The sequence below is a fragment of the Phyllobates terribilis genome, unplaced genomic scaffold (assembly GCF_046119375.1).
Source record: "Phyllobates terribilis strain yellow unplaced genomic scaffold, ASM4611937v1 Scaffold_9__5_contigs__length_417890890, whole genome shotgun sequence".
In the NCBI taxonomy this organism is placed as follows: domain Eukaryota; kingdom Metazoa; phylum Chordata; class Amphibia; order Anura; family Dendrobatidae; genus Phyllobates; species Phyllobates terribilis.
In genome coordinates this window covers 410365005-410383556 of record NW_027362769.1, presented here as the reverse complement: position 1 = coordinate 410383556, position 18552 = coordinate 410365005, and the positions used below count along the sequence as shown (strand labels likewise).

General features: G+C 53.3%; 1 protein-coding gene across 4 annotated transcripts in view; it reads left to right on the top strand.

Annotated features, from left to right (window-relative positions):
- LOC141162664 (uncharacterized) overlaps positions 1–18552 on the top strand; it is a 111205-nt gene that overhangs the window by 20599 nt on the left and 72054 nt on the right. For 3 of the 4 annotated variants that reach the window (XM_073649002.1, XM_073649001.1, XM_073649004.1), the window contains 2 exons: positions 12307–12456; positions 13254–13279. In XM_073649002.1, coding sequence (XP_073505103.1) covers positions 12307–12456; positions 13254–13279 — 176 coding nt within the window. The remainder of the gene's footprint in view (positions 1–12306; positions 12457–13253; positions 13280–18552) is intronic. The other variant, XM_073649003.1, reaches the window with a different exon arrangement.

Below are 18552 nucleotides of genomic sequence, written 5' to 3'. Positions count from 1 at the left end.
TGGAGGTCATGGACGTTGCCATCGCTGGTTTACTCCTATGTGAGGATTTCCAGCAATGACGGCCTGAAGTCTGGAGGTCATGGACGTCACCATCGCTGGTTTCCTCCTGTGTGAGGATTTCCAGCAATGACGGCCTGAAGTCTGGAGGTCATGGACGTCACCATCGCTGGTTTCCTCCTGTGTCAGGATTTCCAGCAATGACAGGCTGAAGTCTGGAGGTCATGGCCGTCACCATCGCTGGTTTCCTTCTGTGTGAGGATTTCCAGCAATGACAGGCTGAAGTCTGGAGGTCATGGACGTCACCATCGCTGGTTTCCTCCTGTGTGAGGATTTCCAGCAATGACGGCCTGAAGTCTGGAGGTCATGGACGTCACCATCGCTAGTTTCCTCCTGTGTGAGGATTTCCAGCAATGACGGCCTGAAGTCTGGAGATCATGGACGTCACCATCGCTGGTTTCCTCCTGTGTGAGGATTTCCAGCAATGACAGGCTGAAGTCTGGAGGTCATGGACGTCACCATCGCTGGTTTCCTCTGGTGTGAGGATTTCCAGCAATGACAGGCTGAAGTCTGGAGGTCATGGACTTCACCATCGCTGGTTTCCTCCTGTGTGAGGATTTCCAGCAATGACGGCCTGAAGTCTGGAGGTCATGGACGTTACCATCGCTGGTTTACTCCTATGTGAGGATTTCCAGCAATGACGGCCTGAAGTCTGGAGGTCATGGACGTCACCATCGCTGGTTTCCTTCTGTGTGAGGATTTCCAGCAATGACGGCCTGAAGTCTGGAGGTCATGGACGTCACCATCGCTGGTTTCCTCCTGTGTGAGGATTTCCAGCAATGACGGCCTGAAGTCTGGAGGTCATGGACGTCACCATCGCTGGTTTCCTCCTGTGTCAGGATTTCCAGCAATGACAGGCTGAAGTCGGGAGGTCATGGACGTCACCATCGCTGGTTTCCTCCTGTGTCAGGATTTCCAGCAATGACAGGCTGAAGTCTGGAGGTCATGGACGTCACCATCGCTGGTTTCCTCCTGTGTCAGGATTTACAGCAATGACAGGCTGAAGTCTGGAGGTCATGGCGGTCACCATCGCTGGTTTCCTTCTGTGTGAGGATTTCCAGCAATGACAGGCTGAAGTCTAGAGGTCATGGACAACACCATCGCTGGTTTCCTCCTGTGTCAGGATTTCCAGCAATGACAGGCTGAAGTCTGGAGGTCATGGCCGTCACCATCGCTGGTTTCCTTCTGTGTGAGGATTTCCAGCAATGACAGGCTGAAGTCTGGATGTCATGGAAGTCACCATCGCTGGTTTCCTCCTGTGTGAGGATTTCCAGCAATGACGGCCTGAAGTCTGGAGGTCATGGACGTCACCATCGCTAGTTTCCTCCTGTGTGAGGATTTCCAGCAATGACGGCCTGAAGTCTGGAGATCATGGACGTCACCATCGCTGGTTTCCTCCTGTGTGAGGATTTCCAGCAATGACAGGCTGAAGTCTGGAGGTCATGGACGTCACCATCGCTGGTTTCCTCTGGTGTGATGATTTCCAGCAATGACAGGCTGAAGTCTGGAGGTCATGGACGTCACCATCGCTGGTTTCCTCCTGTTTGAGGATTTCCAGCAATGACGGCCTGAAGTCTGGAGGTCATGGACGTCACCATCGCTGGTTTCCTCCTGTGTGAGGATTTCCAGCAATGACAGGCTGAAGTTTGGAGGTCATGGACGTCACCATCGCTGGTTTCTTCCTGTGTGAGGATTTCCAGCAATGACGGCCTGAAGTCTGGAGGTCATGGACGTCACCATCACTGGTTTCCTCCTGTGTGAGTATTTCCAGCAATGACAGGCTGAAGTCTGGAGGTCATGGCCGTCACCATCGCTGGTTTACTCCTATGTGAAGCTTTGCAGCAATGACAGGCTGAAGTCTGGAGGTCATGGACGTCACCATCGCTGGTTTCTTCCTATGTGAAGCTTTGCAGCAATGATGGCCTGAAGTCTGGAGGTCATGGACGTCACCATCGATAGTTTCCTCCTGTGTGAGGATTTCCAGCAATGACGGCCTGAAGTCTGGAGGTCATGGACGTCACCATCACTGGTTTCCTCCTGTGTGAGTATTTCCAGCAATGACAGGCTGAAGTCTGGAGGTCATGGCCGTCACCATCGCTGGTTTACTCCTATGTGAAGCTTTGCAGCAATGACAGGCTGAAGCCTGGAGGTCATGGACGTCACCATCGCTGGTTTACTCCTATGTGAAGCTTTGCAGCAATGACAGGCTGAAGTCTGGAGGTCATGGACGTCACCATCGCTGGTTTCTTCCTATGTGAAGCTTTGCAGCAATGATGGCCTGAAGTCTGGAGGTCATGGACGTCACCATCGCTAGTTTCCTCCTGTGTGAGGATTTCCAGCAATGACGGCCTGAAGTCTGGAGGTCATGGACGTCACCATCGCTGGTCTCCTCCTGTGTGAGGATTTCCAGCAATGACAGGCTGAAGTCTGAAGGTCATGGACGTCACCATCGCTGGTTTCCTCCTGTGTGAGGATTTCCAGCAATGACAGGCTGAAGTCGGGAGGTTATGGATGTCACCATCGCTGGTTTCCTTCTGTGTGAGGATTTCCAGCAATGACAGCCTGAAGTCTGGAGGTCATGGACGTCACCATCGCTGGTTTCCTCCTGTGTGAGGATTTCCAGCAATGACGGCCTGAAGTCTGGAGGTCATGGACGTCAACATCGCTAGTTTCCTCCTGTGTGAGGATTTCCAGCAATGATGGCCTGAAGTCTGGAGATCATGGACGTCACCATCGCTGTTTTCCTCCTGTGTGAGGATTTCAAGCAATGACAGGCTGAAGTCTGGAGGTCATGGACGTCACCATCGCTGGTTTCCTCTGGTGTGAGGATTTCCAGCAATGACAGGCTGAAGTCTGGAGGTCATGCACTTCACCATCGCTGGTTTCCTCCTGTGTCAGGATTTCCAGCAATGACAGGCTGAAGTCTGGAGGTCATGGACGTCACCATCGCTGGTTTACTCCTATGTGAGGATTTCCAGCAATGACGGCCTGAAGTCTGGAGGTCATGGACGTCACCATCGCTGGTTTCCTTCTGTGTGAGGATTTCCAGCAATGACGGCCTGAAGTCTGGAGGTCATGGACGTCACCATCGCTGGTTTCCTCCTGTGTGAGCATTTCCAGCAATGACGGCCTGAAGTCTGGAGGTCATGGACGTCACCATCGCTGGTTTCCTCCTGTGTCAGGATTTCCAGCAATGACAGGCTGAAGTCGGGAGGTCATGGACGTCACCTTTGCTGGTTTCCTCCTGTGTCAGGATTTCCAGCAATGACAGGCTGAAGTCTGGAGGTCATGGACGTCACCATCGCTGGTTTCCTCCTGTGTCAGGATTTCCAGCAATGACAGGCTGAAGTCTGGAGGTCATGGCCGTCACCATCGCTAGTTTCCTTCTGTGTGAGGATTTCCAGCAATGAAAGGCTGAAGTCTGGAGGTCATGGACGTCACCATCGCTGGTTTCCTTCTGTGTCAGGATTTCCAGCAATGACAGGCTGAAGTCTGGAGGTCATGGCCGTCACCATCGCTGGTTTCCTTCTGTGTGAGGATTTCCAGCAATGACAGGCTGAAGTCTGGAGGTCATGGACGTCGCCATCGCTGGTTTCCTCCTGTGTGAGGATTTCCAGCAATGACGGCCTGAAGTCTGGAGGTCAAGGACGTCACCATCGCTAGTTTCCTCCTGTGTGAGGATTTCCAGCAATGACGGCCTGAAGTCTGGAGATCATGGACGTCACCATCGCTGGTTTCCTCCTGTGTGAGGATTTCCAGCAATGACAGGCTGAAGTCTGGAGGTCATGGACGTCACCATCGCTGGTTTCCTCTGGTGTGAGGATTTCCAGCAATGACAGGCTGAAGTCTGGAGGTCATGGTCGTCACCATCGCTGGTTTCCTCCTGTGTGAGGATTTCCAGCAATGACGGCCTGAAGTCTGGAGGTCATGGACGTCACCATCGCTGGTTTCCTCCTGTGTGAGGATTTCAAGCAATGACGGCCTGAAGTCTGGAGGTCATGGACGTCACCATCACTGGTTTCCTCCTGTGTGAGGATTTCCAGCAATGACAGGCTGAAGTCTGGAGGTCATGGCCGTCACCATCGCTGGTTTACTCCTATGTGAAGCTTTGCAGCAATGACAGGCTGAAGTCTGGAGGTCATGGACGTCACCATCGCTGGTTTCCTCCAATGTGAAGCTTTGCAGCAATGATGGCCTGAAGTCTGGAGGTCATGGACGTCACCATCGCTAGTTTCCTCCTGTGTGAGGATTTCCAGCAATGACGGCCTGAAGTCTGGAGGTCATGGACATCACCATCGCTGGTCTCCTCCTGTGTGAGGATTTCCAGCAATGACAGGCTGAAGTCGGGAGGTAATGGACGTCACCATCGCTGGTTTCCTCCTGTGTGAGGATTTCCAGCAATGACAGGCTGAAGTCGGGAGGTCATGGACGTCAACATCGCTGGTTTCCTCCTGTGTGAGGATTTACAGCAATGACAGGCTGAAGTCGGGAGGTCATGGACGTCACCATCGCTGGTTTCCTCCTGTGTGAGGATTTCCAGCAATGACAGGCTGAAGTCTGGAGGTCATGGACTTCACCATCGCTGGTTTCCTCCTGTGTGAGGATTTCCAGCAATGACGGCCTGAAGTCTGGAGGTCATGGACGTCACCATCGCTGGTTTCCTCCTGTGTGAGGATTTCCAGCAATGACAGGCTGAAGTCTGCAGGTCATGGACTTCACCATCGCTGGTTTCCTCCTGTGTGAGGATTTCCAGCAATGATAGACTGAAGTCTGGAGGTCATGGACGTCACCATCGCTGGTTTCCTCCTGTGTGAGGATTTCCAGCAATGACGGCCTGACGTCTGGAGGTCATGGACGTCACCATCGCTGGTTTACTCCTGTGTGAGGATTTCCAGCAATGACAGGCTGAAGTTTGGAGGTCATGGACGTCACCATCGCTGGTTTCTTCCTGTGTGAGGATTTCCAGCAATGACGGCCTGAAGTCTGGAGGTCATGGACGTCACCATCACTGGTTTCCTCCTGTGTGAGGATTTCCAGCAATGACAGGCTGAAGTCTGGAGGTCATGGCCGTCACCATCGCTGGTTTACTCCTATGTGAAGCTTTGCAGCAATGACAGGCTGAAGTCTGGAGGTCATGGACGTCACCATCGCTGGTTTCCTCCTATGTGAAGCTTTGCAGCAATGATGGCCTGAAGTCTGGAGGTCATGGACGTCACCATCCCTAGTTTCCTCCTGTGTGAGGATTTCCAGCAATGACGGCCTGAAGTCTGGAGGTCATGGACATCACCATCGCTGGTCTCCTCCTGTGTGAGAATTTCCAGCAATGACAGGCTGAAGTCGGGAGGTCATGGACGTCACCATCGCTGGTTTCCTCCTGTGTGAGGATTTCCAGCAATGACAGGCTGAAGTCGGGAGGTCATGGACGTCAACATCGCTGGTTTCCTCCTGTGTGAGGATTTACAGCAATGACAGGCTGAAGTCGGGAGGTCATGGACGTCACCATCGCTGGTTTCCTCCTGTGTGAGGATTTCCAGCAATGACAGGCTGAAGTCTGGAGGTCATGGACTTCACCATCGCTGGTTTCCTCCTGTGTGAGGATTTCCAGCAATGACGGCCTGAAGTCTGGAGGTCATGGACGTCACCATCGCTGGTTTCCTCCTGTGTGAGGATTTCCAGCAATAACAGGCTGAAGTCTGCAGGTCATGGACTTCACCATCGCTGGTTTCCTCCTGTGTGAGGATTTCCAGCAATGATAGACTGAAGTCTGGAGGTCATGGACGTCACCATCGCTGGTTTCCTCCTGTGTGAGGATTTCCAGCAATGACGGCCTGACGTCTGGAGGTCATGGACGTCACCATCGCTGGTTTCCTCCTGTGTGAGGATTTCCAGCAAATGACGGCCTGAAGTCTGGAGGTCATGGACGTCACCATCCCTGGTTTCCTCCTGTGTGAGGATTTCCAGCAACGACAGGCTGAAGTCGGGAGGTCATGGCCATCACCATCGCTGGTTTACTCCTATGTGAAGCTTTGCAGCAATGACAGGCTGAAGTCTGGAGGTCATGGACGTCACCATCGCTGGTTTCCTCCTATGTGAAGCTTTGCAGCAATGATGGCCTGAAGTCTGGAGGTCATGGACGTCACCATCGCTAGTTTCCTCCTGTGTGAGGATTTCCAGCAATGACGGCCTGAAGTCTGGAGGTCATGGACGTCACCATCGCTGGTCTCCTCCTGTGTGAGGATTTCCAGCAATGACAGGCTGAAGTCGGGAGGTCATGGACGTCACCATCGCTGGTTTCCTCCTGTGTGAGGATTTCCAGCAATGACAGGCTGAAGTCGGGAGGTCATGGACGTCACCATCGCTGGTTTCCTCCTGTGTGAGGATTTACAGCAATGACAGGCTGAAGTCGGGAGGTCATGGACGTCACCATCGCTGGTTTCCTCCTGTGTGAGGATTTCCAGCAATGACAGGCTGAAGTCTGGAGGTCATGGACTTCACCATCGCTGGTTTCCTCCTGTGTGAGGATTTCCAGCAATGACGGCCTGAAGTCTGGAGGTCATGGACTTCACCATCGCTGGTTTCCTCCTGTGTGAGAATTTCCAGCAATGACGGCCTGAAGTCTGGAGGTCATGGACGTCACCATCGCTGGTTTCCTCCTGTGTCAGGATCTCCAACAATGACAGGCTGAAGTCTGGAGGTCATGGCCGTCACCATTGCTGGTTTCCTCCTATGTGAAGCTTTGCAGCAATGACAGGCTGAAGTCTGGAGGTCATGGACGTCACCATCGCTGGTCTCCTTTTGTGTGAGTATTTTCAGCAATGACAGGCTGAAGGCTGGAGGTCATGGACGTCACCATCGCTGGTCTCCTTCTGTGTGAGGCTTTGCAGAGACTTCAGTTGTTGTTTTTTTATGGCTCTTTCTGCTTTACATTGTGTCTTCTACCTGTGAAATGGGGCTTGATGGGCTGAAACCTGGTGAGGACTCGGCCAATGCAGAATATTCCACTTCTTTGCTTCCACAGGATGTTTCGGGTCATTGTCCATCTGTCCTGTGAAGCTTCGTCCAATCAACCTTGCTGCATTTGGTTAAATCTGAGAAGAAAGTCTTGCTCTGTACACACAGGATTCATCCGGCTGCTTCTGTCTTCAGTCACATCATCAATAACCACTAATGAGTTTGTGCTATTGGAAGCCATGCACGTCCGTGCCATCACACCGCCTCCACCATGTATTACAGAGGATGTGCCGAGGATCAGGAGCTGCTTCAAGCCTTCTCCAGACTTTTTTCTTCCCATCATTCAAGTGCAGGTTAATCTCAGTTTTGCTTTTCCAGAAATGGGCAGCTTCTCTAGATGTTTTTGGCAAAGTCTAATCCGGCCTCTCTATTTTCCGGCTGAATAATGGTTTACAGTCACGAGTGTGTCAGATGTAGTAGACAGTTGCTCTGCAGCTGGCGTCCTTAGAGAACATTTGGTGTTATCTCTCTGATTTCTGCTCAAGCTTAGTCCCCCCCCCCTTTGTTTGTCTCCCTTATTGTCTTTAGTTTATAGTGGGGACTGACCAGTGCTCATCCCCCCTCTCTATCCAGGGCCTAGCTCTAGGGATATACAGGGCTTAGGTTTCCTGTTCGGCGATGTAATGATCTTTTCCATACTGATTATTAACTGCTGTTGTGCCATTGTGATACTGTGCAAAATCTCTAGATCTCGCAGATCATTTATTGCCATTTTTATTTGGATTGTCTGAGATTTGTTTACCAATATCAACTTTTTATGACCGTGTGGTTTAAAAATGGCAGAAGTGATGAGGTTTCTTGTAAGCTGATTTGCAATGTGTAAATCTAATGTCGGCATCCCTGCATATTCCCTCTCCCTCCCCCCGGCAGCGACGCCAACATACTCACCGCCTCAGCCGCGTGGCAATGTGCTCATTTCCTGCCATGGCTCTGTGCTGCTCTGGTCTTGTGCATTCTGCACAGGTCTCCTGGCAGCGCGCCTAGTGCGAGCGCGGTCACTGATTCTTAAAGGGGTTGCGCATGCACTTTGGAAATGCCTCCAGCCAATTTCTGGGAGGCGTCTAGTATATAAGGCACTCTCCCCAGTAAGGAGGTGCCTGAGCAACCCCTGTAGTTTCACTACTTGTGTTTGTGCAACTCTATGTTGCCAGGTCCATGTCCTAGAGTTAGTTAACGATTACCTGAACCTGAAACCTCATCTGCGGTCCCAGAACCTGTAACTGCATTAATGGTACCTGAAGCCTGAAGCCGCACCAGCGGTACCTGAACCCTTAAGCCTCACTGGCACTATTTGAACCCTGAAGCGGCGGTACCTGATCCCTGAGGCCGCACCAGTGGTACCTGATCCATGAAGCCGCACTGCCGGTACCTGATCCCTGAAGCCGCACTGCCGGTACCTGATCCCTGAACCGCAACTCCGGTACCTGATCCCTGAAGCCGCACTGCTGGTACCTGATTCCTGAGGCCGCTCTGACGGTACCTGATCCCTGAAGCCGCACTGGCGGTACCTGATCCCTGAAGCCGCACTGATGGTACCTGATCCCTGAAGCCGCACTGCCGGTACCTGATCCCTGAAGCCGCACTGCCGGTACCTGATCCATGAAGCCGCACTGCCGGTACCTGATCCCTGAACCACAACTCCGGTATCTGATCCCTGAAGCCGCACCAGTGGTACCTGATCCATGAAGCCGCACTGCCGGTACCTGATCCCTGAACCGCAACTCCGGTACCTGATCCCTGAGGCCGCACCAGTGGTACCTGATCCATGAAGCCGCACTGCCGGTACCTGATCCCTGAACCGCAACTCCGGTACCTGATCCCTGAAGCCGCACTGCTGGTACCTGATTCCTGAGGCCGCTCTGACGGTACCTGATCCCTGAAGCCGCACTGGCGGTACCTGATCCCTGAAGCCGCACTGATGGTACCTGATCCCTGAAGCCGCACTGCCGGTACCTGATCCCTGAAGCCGCACTGCCGGTACCTGATCCATGAGGCTGCACTGCCGGTACCTGATCCCTGAACCGCAACTCCGGTACCTGATCCCTGAGGCCGCACCAGTGGTACCTGATCCATGAAGCCGCACTGCCGGTAGCTGATCCCTGAGGCCGCACCAGTGGTACCTGATCTATGAAGCCGCACTGCCGGTACCTGATCCCTGAACCGCAACTCCGGTACCTGATCCCTGAAGCCGCACTGCTGGTACCTGATTCCTGAGGCCGCTCTGACGGTACCTGATCCCTGAAGCCGCACTGGCGGTACCTGATCCCTGAAGCCGCACTGATGGTACCTGATCCCTGAAGCCGCACTGCCGGTACCTGATCCCTGAAGCCGCACTGCCGGTACCTGATCCCTGAAGCCGCACTGCCGGTACCTGATCCCTGAAGCCGCACTGCCGGTACCTGATCCCTGAAGCCGCACTGCCGGTACCTGATCCCAGAAGCTGCACTGCCGGAACCTGATCCCTGAGGCCGCACCAGCGGTACCTGATCCATGAAGCCGCACTGCCGGTACCTGATCCCTGAACCACAACTCCGGTATCTGATCCCTGAAGCCGCACTGCTGGTACCTGATCCCTGAGGCCGCACTGATGGTACCTGATCCCTGAAGCTGCACTGCTGGTACCTGTTCCATGGAGCAGCACTGGCGGTACCTGATCCCTGAGGCCGCACTGCCGGTACCTGATCCCTGAACCGCAACTCCGGTACCTAATCCCTGAAGCCGCACAGCTGGTACCTGATCCCTGAGGCCACACTGATGGTACCTGATCCCTGAAGCCGCACTGCTGGTACCTGATCCCTGAAGCCGCACTGCTGGTACCTGATCCCTGAGGCCACACTGACGGTACCTGATCCCTGAAGCCGCACTGCTGGTACCTGATCCCTGAAGCCGCACTGGCGGTACCTGATCCCTGAAGCCGTAGTGGCGGTACCTGATCCCTGAAGCCGTAGTGTCGGTACCTGATCCCTGAAGCCGTACTGTCGGTACCTGATCGCTGAAGCCGTACTGTCAGCACCTGATCCCTGAAGCCGTACTGTCAGCACCTGATCCCTGAAGCCGCACTGACGGTACCTGATCCCTGAAGAAGCACTGACGGTACCTGATCCCTGAAGCCGTACTATCGGTACCTGATCCCTGAAGCCGTACTGTCGGTACCTGATCCCTGAAGCCGCACTGTCGGTACCTGATCCCTGAAGCCGTACTGTCGGTACCTGATCCCTGAAGCCCCACTGACGGTACCTGATCCCTGAAGCCGTACTGTCGGTACCTGATCACTGAAGCCATACTGTCAGCACCTGATCCCTGAAGCCGTACTGTCAGCACCTGATCCCTGAAGCCGCACTGACGGTACCTGATCCCTGAAGCCGTACTGTCGGTACCTGATTCCTGAAGCCGTACTGTCGGTACCTGATCCCTGAAGCCGCACTGTCGGTACCTGATCCCTGAAGCCGTACTGTCGGTACCTGATCCCTGAAGCCGCACTGTCGGTACCTGATCCCTGAAGCCCCACTGACGGTACCTGATCCCTGAAGCCGTACTGTCGGTACCTGATCCCTGAAGCCGCACTGTCGGTACCTGATCCCTGAAGCCCCACTGACGGTACCTGATCCCTGAAGCCCCACTAACGGTACCTGATCCCTGAAGCCGCACTGACGGTACCTGATCCCTGAAGCCGCACTGACGGTACCTGATCCCTGAAGCTGCACTGCCGGTACCTGATCCCTGAAGCTGCACTGCCGGTACCTGATCCCTGAAGCCGCACTGCCGGTACCTGATCCCTGAAGCCGCACTGATGGTACCTGATCCCTGAAGCCGCACTGCCGGTACCTGATCCCTGAAGCCGCACTGCCGGTACCTGATCCCAGAAGCTGCACTGCCGGAACCTGATCCCTGAAGCCGCACTGCCGGTACCTGATCCCTGAAGCCGCACTGACGGTACCTGATCCCTGAAGCCGCACTGCCGGTACCTGATCCCTGAAGCCGCACTGATGGTACCTGATCCCTGAAGCCGCACTGATGGTACCTGAACCTTGAAGCCGCACTAACAGTACCTGAACTGTGAAGCTGCACCAATGGTATCTGAGCCTGAAGCCGCACCGGTGGTACCCAAACCTGAAACCATTCTGGTGGTACTTTAACCACCACCATTGTCTGTCCTGGTTAGTGTTCCAGAGTCCGTACTGTCGAAGCCTGTTCCAGTATCCGACTCCTGCCTTGCTAGTGACTCCGAGTCAGTGTCCATTCTGCCCAATGACCCAGAAAACCCATATTGTCTGAATAGTGCCCAAATCCTGTCCTGCCAGTTACTCCGAGTCCATGTCTGTTTCAACAATCTTGATCCCTGGGGTCAGCTGCTGCAGTACCAGGGACTGCCTAGGTGTGTTACCTGACGGCTACCTGCAGCTCAAGCCTGACTAGCCCGCAGCTTGGGCCTAGCCTGGCCTTCAGCCACACAGACTTCAGCTGGTCTGGAGCTGCAGCATGGTGTCACACTGTCTGCTTCCGACTGACTGACTTCCTGAACTCCACCCCCCTGTATTTATATACCTGACAGGGCTCCATCTAGTGGACTTGGGTGGAGGTGTCTGTATGTATTGAGGCCACTGGGGAGAATTCCATCCATGCACCCCTCTGGGATCTGTGGCACCAGTGCGCAGCAGGGCGCCACAAATCTTCTCACACTCTTTATTTCTCTCCTGTAAATTTACCTGTGGGATTGACTTTATCACATTAGGTGAAGAGGATTATTCATGTATTAACTGGTCTGGTCCTCACATCGGCACCCCCATTTATTATACTGAGGTTATCAATGTAACGACCATACCGGGTGAATGCTCCACTTAGCCGCATATCTGCCCTGAACAAGCACCAACTTTCCCACCATGACACGGATACAATAACACCGCATTGGGAGAGTTTGGAGCTACCTGCACACATTAATGCGTGTTAATCAATATTCTCCTGCAATGAGCCCATATCCTTCCAGATTGTCAGCAAACTTGCCATATAAATGTAAAAACTAATGTAAAGCTTGTGATCATGTGGGAAAATGACCTTGCAGGTAATCCAATGATATGTCATGTCAGTAACCAAGTTAAATGTTCTATTTTCAAAACAAATATACCAGCCTCATCTGGTCTAAGATCTTTGTAATCTGTTGACAGATCCACTTTAAGTTAAAAAAAATGACAATTATCCAACATAAACCAGTGACCATTTATGTTATTCTTGATATTACAGCTGATAGAATAGGACACTGTGCCGCCATCTTCATTATATGTGGGGTCATTTCAGGGTCAAATTCCACGGGCAGGAGATCAACGAGGAAACTCATCAGCAGCGATCGCCATCACCAGGAGCCGCAAAACACCCGATATGGTGACAGCAATGGTAAAAATGTCATAACTATGTGAATATCTTACTTTTATTCCTTTTTCCTCAGTATTGTCTCTTTTCTCTTTTCTTTTCTCTTTTTCCTCATCATATCTTATTCATTTTCTACTTCATTTCTTTGTTCTTCCTTCTTTCCTCTTTTATTAAAGTTTCATTCTTTCCTTCCTCTTTTCCTCCCTTTTCCTCTACTTTCATTCCTATCGTCCTTCCCTTGTTCCATCATTCCTCTTTTCCTTCCTTGCCTCTTTCCTCCTTCCTTCTTTCCTTCCTTCCATCCTGCCTTCCTTCCTAACTTCTTTTCTTCCTACCTTTCTTCCTCTTACCCATCCGTTTTTCCTCCTTGTATTACTCCTTTCCTTCCTTCTGTCCTCACTTCCTATCACCCTCTTTATTTATTTGTTTCTTTCTTTCCCTTTGCACCTTTTACTCTTTCTTTCCTTCCATCCTCCCTTTCTTCCTCCCTGTTTTCCTTCCTCATTTCCTTCCTTCTTACCTCCTTTTTTTCCTCTTTTCATTCCTTCTTCCCTTCATTCCCCTTTTCTTCCTTTTCCCTCTAAAGTAATATTCATTATCTATAAAGCTTCCACTCTTCATTTGTTTTCTGGACAGATGTTATATTAACAATAGAATCTGTCACAATAGACGGCGCTCAGCAACAGAAATGGAAAATACAACATCCTGACACTAAGGATCACAGTTTTGTCTAATGTTTAAATTTCCTTTTTTAAATACAATGGCAGAAAGTTCAGTCTGATAGTGAAGGCATCATCTCATCTTCTCTGTTTCCTCCGCAGGTGACACTGTTGAACATTTCTCCCAGGTAAGACATCTGAGGTTAGGGTCTCTGTCAATCAGTGGTGGTCATAGTGGTAGGCCCTCACAAATCTATTCTGTATATTGTGGGGTGAAAGTTAAGAGTTAGAATCCCCTTTAATGATTTAACACTTCAACGTAAAACATAATAAAAATAAAGGTCAACCTCACTACCCCTTATCCCCTGCTACTCCTCCTCCTCATCTTTTGCTACTCCTCCTCATCTTCTGCTACTTCTCCTCCTCATCCCCTGCTACTATTCCCCCTCATTTCCTTCTACTCCTCCTCCTCATCTCCTCCTCCTCCCCCTCATCTCCTGCTACTCCTCCTTCTCATCTCCTGCTACTCCTCCTCCTCATCTCCTGCTTCTCTTCCTCCTTCTCATCTCCTGCTACTCTTCCTCATCTCCTGCTTCTCCTCCTCCTTCTCATTTCCTGCTACTTCTCCTCCTCCTCCTCATCTCCTCCTTCTTCTCCTCATCTCCTGCTCCTCCTCCTGCTCCTCCTCTTCCTCCTCCTCCTCATCTCCTGCTACTTCTCCTCCTCCTTATCTCCTCCTTCTTCTCCTCATCTCCTGCTCCTCCTCTTCCTCCTCCTCCTCATCTCCTGCTACACCTTCTCCTCATCTCCTGCTTCCCCTTCTCCTCCTCATCTCTCACTACTCCTACTCCCCAGCTGCTACTACACCTTCTTATCTGCTCCAGGATATTGTTCCCACCACTGATTCCCTTCTCAGTACATGTGATGAATGTTTCAATATTTGATTCGGATTACAATTGCCAAAATTGCAATATTCGCCGATTTATTCGTTGAACGTTACTGAACGCCATAGGATTCAATGGGGGGACAAGAAAAACGCATACACAACACCTTCAAATGGGCCCAAAAGCTGCCAAAACACATCAAATTAGGGGTAGACACCTGGAAAGTGCCATCAATTGACCCAGAGTACAAGTACTATAATTATTATTACTATTACAGCGACTTTTATTCCGTGGTGCTTTACATGTGAAAAGGGGTCACCGACTTGTACAAGAGGAGAGAGGACCCTGCCCCGCGAGGGCACACAAACAATCTGCAAGGGATGGGGGAGGATACATTAGGTCAGGATAGAGCTAGTCGTGCAGCGGTATGCTGGAGAGAGGGTTACCGTAGATTGTACGCTTGTCACTAGAAGTGGGTCTTCAGTTTCCTTTTCAAGGTTTCCACGGTAGGCGACAGTCTGATGTGTTGGGTTACAGCGCTATTGACGCGCCCCCTGGGCCATATTCTTTAGGGGAATACCCGGAGCCGGATCAGATGGGGGTTGTAGTCTCCGAGTGGCTGTGACCCGGTCCGTGCCCAGGGTGTCAAACTCAGTTGTATGTGGCAGTCCTACAGATGTTAATAAGTTCTTAATGTCGACTACGCCACCCGTTGTATTGCGGTCACTATGGCCGCCGCTGCAGCAGGGTCCGCTGAGGCCGATGGTGTAGGTGCAGCTTTTGATGGTATAACCCCCAACGGGTGGGGTATAGCCTCAGGGGGTCAGGTGCAGAGGATGGGGGTTGTGGTGGTGCAGCATAGATGGTAATGAAGACAGAGTCGGGTTATGCAGTTAAGGGTATTTACTCACTGCTGATGTTCCGGTCACTCCAGCTTCAAGTGACCTCCCGAGCCGTGCTGCATCCACCAGGTCCTGGATCCAGCCAACCCCCAAACAAGTCCGGAGCGTGACCCTGAGCTCTCCTTCTGTCCTTTCTCTGGCCGTCCCCACTATTGATCCACCCAGGTCCAGCTCCCTCGGGCCTTCTGTTGGGAGACCCTTGGCCTTGGGTTCCCTGACCCTCCTCGTGGTATGCCTTCGTGGTGGATGTGGTGGGTGACCGTGACAAACGCTGCCCACGGTCTCCGGTCTCTGGCTGGGGAGTGTTTTTGCCCCCACCAGCTTGGGTTCCGGTACCCTGTGCCGACTCTTCACCCGGGGATTTAAGTTGGGTTCTTGGAGTCCTTTTCTTAGTTTCCCCCTCTGGGTCTCTCTCTCTCTTCTCCTCTCTCTCTCTCTGGGGCTGCTCTGCTCCTCTGCTTCTTACTTCTCTGCAAAGGCTGACAGACTGACCCTGTTCTTAGTTGGTGCCCACCTTATATACACCCTCTATGTGTGAGCTCAGGTGACCAGCACCCAATGAGCTCCTATCTTTACCCAGGCTGCTCCCCCTATCTGCCCCTACACTACTTGGGATGTACCACCCCCCTCCCACTCCAGCCAGGAACAGACTCGGTCGTACCTGCACATTTCTAAGTGGGAGTACCGTCGGCCTGTTCCCCGGAAATGGGATGTGTGTAGTGCATGCAGCCTACCGAGCTCAGTTCCACACTCCATCCTTACCCGGGAGTGGAATATCACACCTCTGGGTTGAGGTGCAATACCCCTGTAGCAGCCGAATCCTCAGGGTGCTACATTCCCCCCTGGTAAATCACAGCACGTCCTCGGGCTGTAAGACATAACACCAAAAACATACAAAATTTTTGCATAAACATATAAAATATATAAAACATTATATATATAAAACTTTCTCGTCGCCTCTGGCTCCTCCTCCGGTCACTGTGCAACGTGTGACCGGGTACAGTGCGACAGTCTTTCTAGAAAACATGGTTTTCCTATAAAACCGGTAGGGGGCGCTTTAGGAAGCGCAACTATGTACAAGGGTATGGCCGCTCTCAGTCCTCGGCCAGTTAAGGAGGGAAAGGGAATGGCTGCTCACAGTCCTCAGCCTGTGGGATTAAGGGTAAACGGGTAAACAGTTCACTCAGCTGGTCCCAACGGGGACTATATTTGCAGTAACAGTTTCTTTATACCCCGATCGGGTAACTATTTACAGCACCTGCTCCGCTGTACCCAACAACGTCTTCCTCCTGCTCCTTCTTTGGGGATCTCAGCTTCAGACCCGTCCGGATCCTCTTGCTCTTCCTCCTCACATCGCAGCTCCTCCTCTGTCAGGCGATGCACATGGAGGGCGTAAGGTCCTTTGGCACACTTGTGCCGGGTAAAGGTGACCTCGTCCCCGATGTAAAGGTCACGACCTCTGTGCCCCTCCGGCAGATGGGACTCCACATCTCTACGCGTGACAAAGACGTCGCCGGGGGTGTTGTTGTCTCTGATGAAGCCCCACCCGTGCTGCAGGTTAAACTTTATTACAGTCCCGGTGGTGCGGGGACTGTGCGCTGCACGGGGGTCCCTCCTGGTTCGGCTCTTCTGCTCGGCGCTCCTTATTTGGGCCTGTTGTTCCCGGACCCGCCTCTCTCTCCGCTCCCTCGCAAACTCCTCGAGCTGCTGTCGGCAACACTCAGCACGCTCTGCTGCAGCTGCCCTGGTTTCCTGAGTGAACCCCATTAGGTCTTCTCCGGTGGGGTCCCACTCAAATTGGGTCTCTTCAAGCGGGGGCGAGATCCTTATCACGGGCTTCGGAGCCGGAATCAGGGGTGCACACATGGCCCCAACCCTCCTCTGGCGCTCCAGTCCATAATATTCCTGGGGCCAGATGAAAGGCTGCCCGTCCGGCCACGTGTGCTGGGCAAACAAGTCCTCTCCCAGACGCGGCACCCTTGGTTTTACGGGTGCGGGCGCGGTGGTGGTGGCGCCCGGGTTGCCCAGGCCTTGCGGCCAGGCCTGGGGCACCTGGAAGGTGAAGGGCACCGTTAGGACGGCGGCGCCCTGGGCTACCTGGCCTTGCGGCCAGGCCGGAGGCTCCGCGGAGGTATGGGGCGCTGTTGGTGATGCGACGCCCTGGAATTCTAGGCCCTGCGACCAGGCTGGTGGTACTTCCTGCTTGGTCACGCTCGGGGTCGGTGCGTGTGACGTCACAGGGGTCGCGGCGGCGGCTTCCGGTTGGGGCCTAGTCTGCGTCGGTGACATGGCGTTTTCGGGCACAGCAGGGGGACTTTCGGGCTCTGCGACGGGGAGCTGGGGCAGGCAAGCGGTGTCCTGATTTGGGGTATAGACGTCCCCTTTACCTGCCTCCATGCGTTCGGCTCCCTTCTCGGCGCCGTCTCCGGCCTTGGGTCCTCCCGCGCCGTCCTCAGAGGCGGTCTGTCTCCTCATCTTGGCTGGCGTGCTCCGGGTCTTGATTTGCTGGGCCATCTCTCGGCTCCACTCCGCCAATGTCTCTCGCTGTACCCGGGCCATCCTCCGTGCGAGGCCCTCCAGGGCAGTCTGTGCACACTCCCAGTCTTGGGGGAGCTGTGCAAGGACCTCCACTAGGCCTAGTGGGGTCGTGGTTTCTAGCAGGCTCCTGACCAACGGGTCGGTGCTGCTCTGCTCTTCTTCCAGCAGGCTCCTGGCCAGCGGGCCGGTGCTGCTCTGCTCTCTCGCCATCTCCGGGTGAGCTTCTCTGCTACTCTTCTCCAGGCTTCCTGCCTCCGGGTGCGCTCGCTCCAGACTGCTCCAGGCGGCACCCATCTTTGTTCTTTTCTTTCGTCTCCTCCCACTTCGAGGGCGGTCCCGGGGCCACTGGGTGACTGTCAGCTCCAGGGGCGGTTCTTTCACGCTGACAGACACCTCTAGCATCACAGTCTCTGTTGGTGGGGGCGGTTTCCATTTTTGGCGCCATTTTCGGTCCTGGCCCACGATGGGAGGTGGCCTCTCGCCACCCTCTGGCACGCCCATAATGGCGTCCGCTCTTCCAAGGCGGGAAACCTTTGGAAATGGCGGGAATCGCTTCCCAGTGGCGGGAAACTCTGCAGATGGCGGGAAAACGCTGTTAATGGCGGACAACCAGCTGGAATCGACTGGTGATGGGGTCCGATGGCGGGGACCCTCCGGAACCGGCAGGAGACTTCTTCTTGAGGTAAACTTGCACTTTCCTTCAGGCACGCAGTACCCGGGTGTTGCGGGCACGTAATCCTGCCGACTACGCCAAAGTTGACGCGCCCCCTGGGCCATATTCTTTAGGGGAATACCCGGAGCCGGATCAGATGGGGGTTGTAGTCTCCGAGTGGCTGTGACCCGGTCTGTGCCCAGGGTGTCAAACTCAGTTGTATGTGGCAGTCCTTACTGATGTTACTAAGTTCTTTTTGTCGACTACGCCACCCGTTGTATTGCGGTCACTATGGCCGCCGCTGCAGCAGGATCCGCTGAGGCTGATGGTGTAGGTGCAGCTTGTGATGATATAACCCCCAACGGGTGGGGTATAGCCTCAGGGGGTCAGGTGCAGAGAATGGGGGTTGTGGTGGTGCAGCATAGATGGTAATGAAGACAGAGTCGGGTTATGCAGTTAAGGGTATTTACTCACTGCTGATGTTC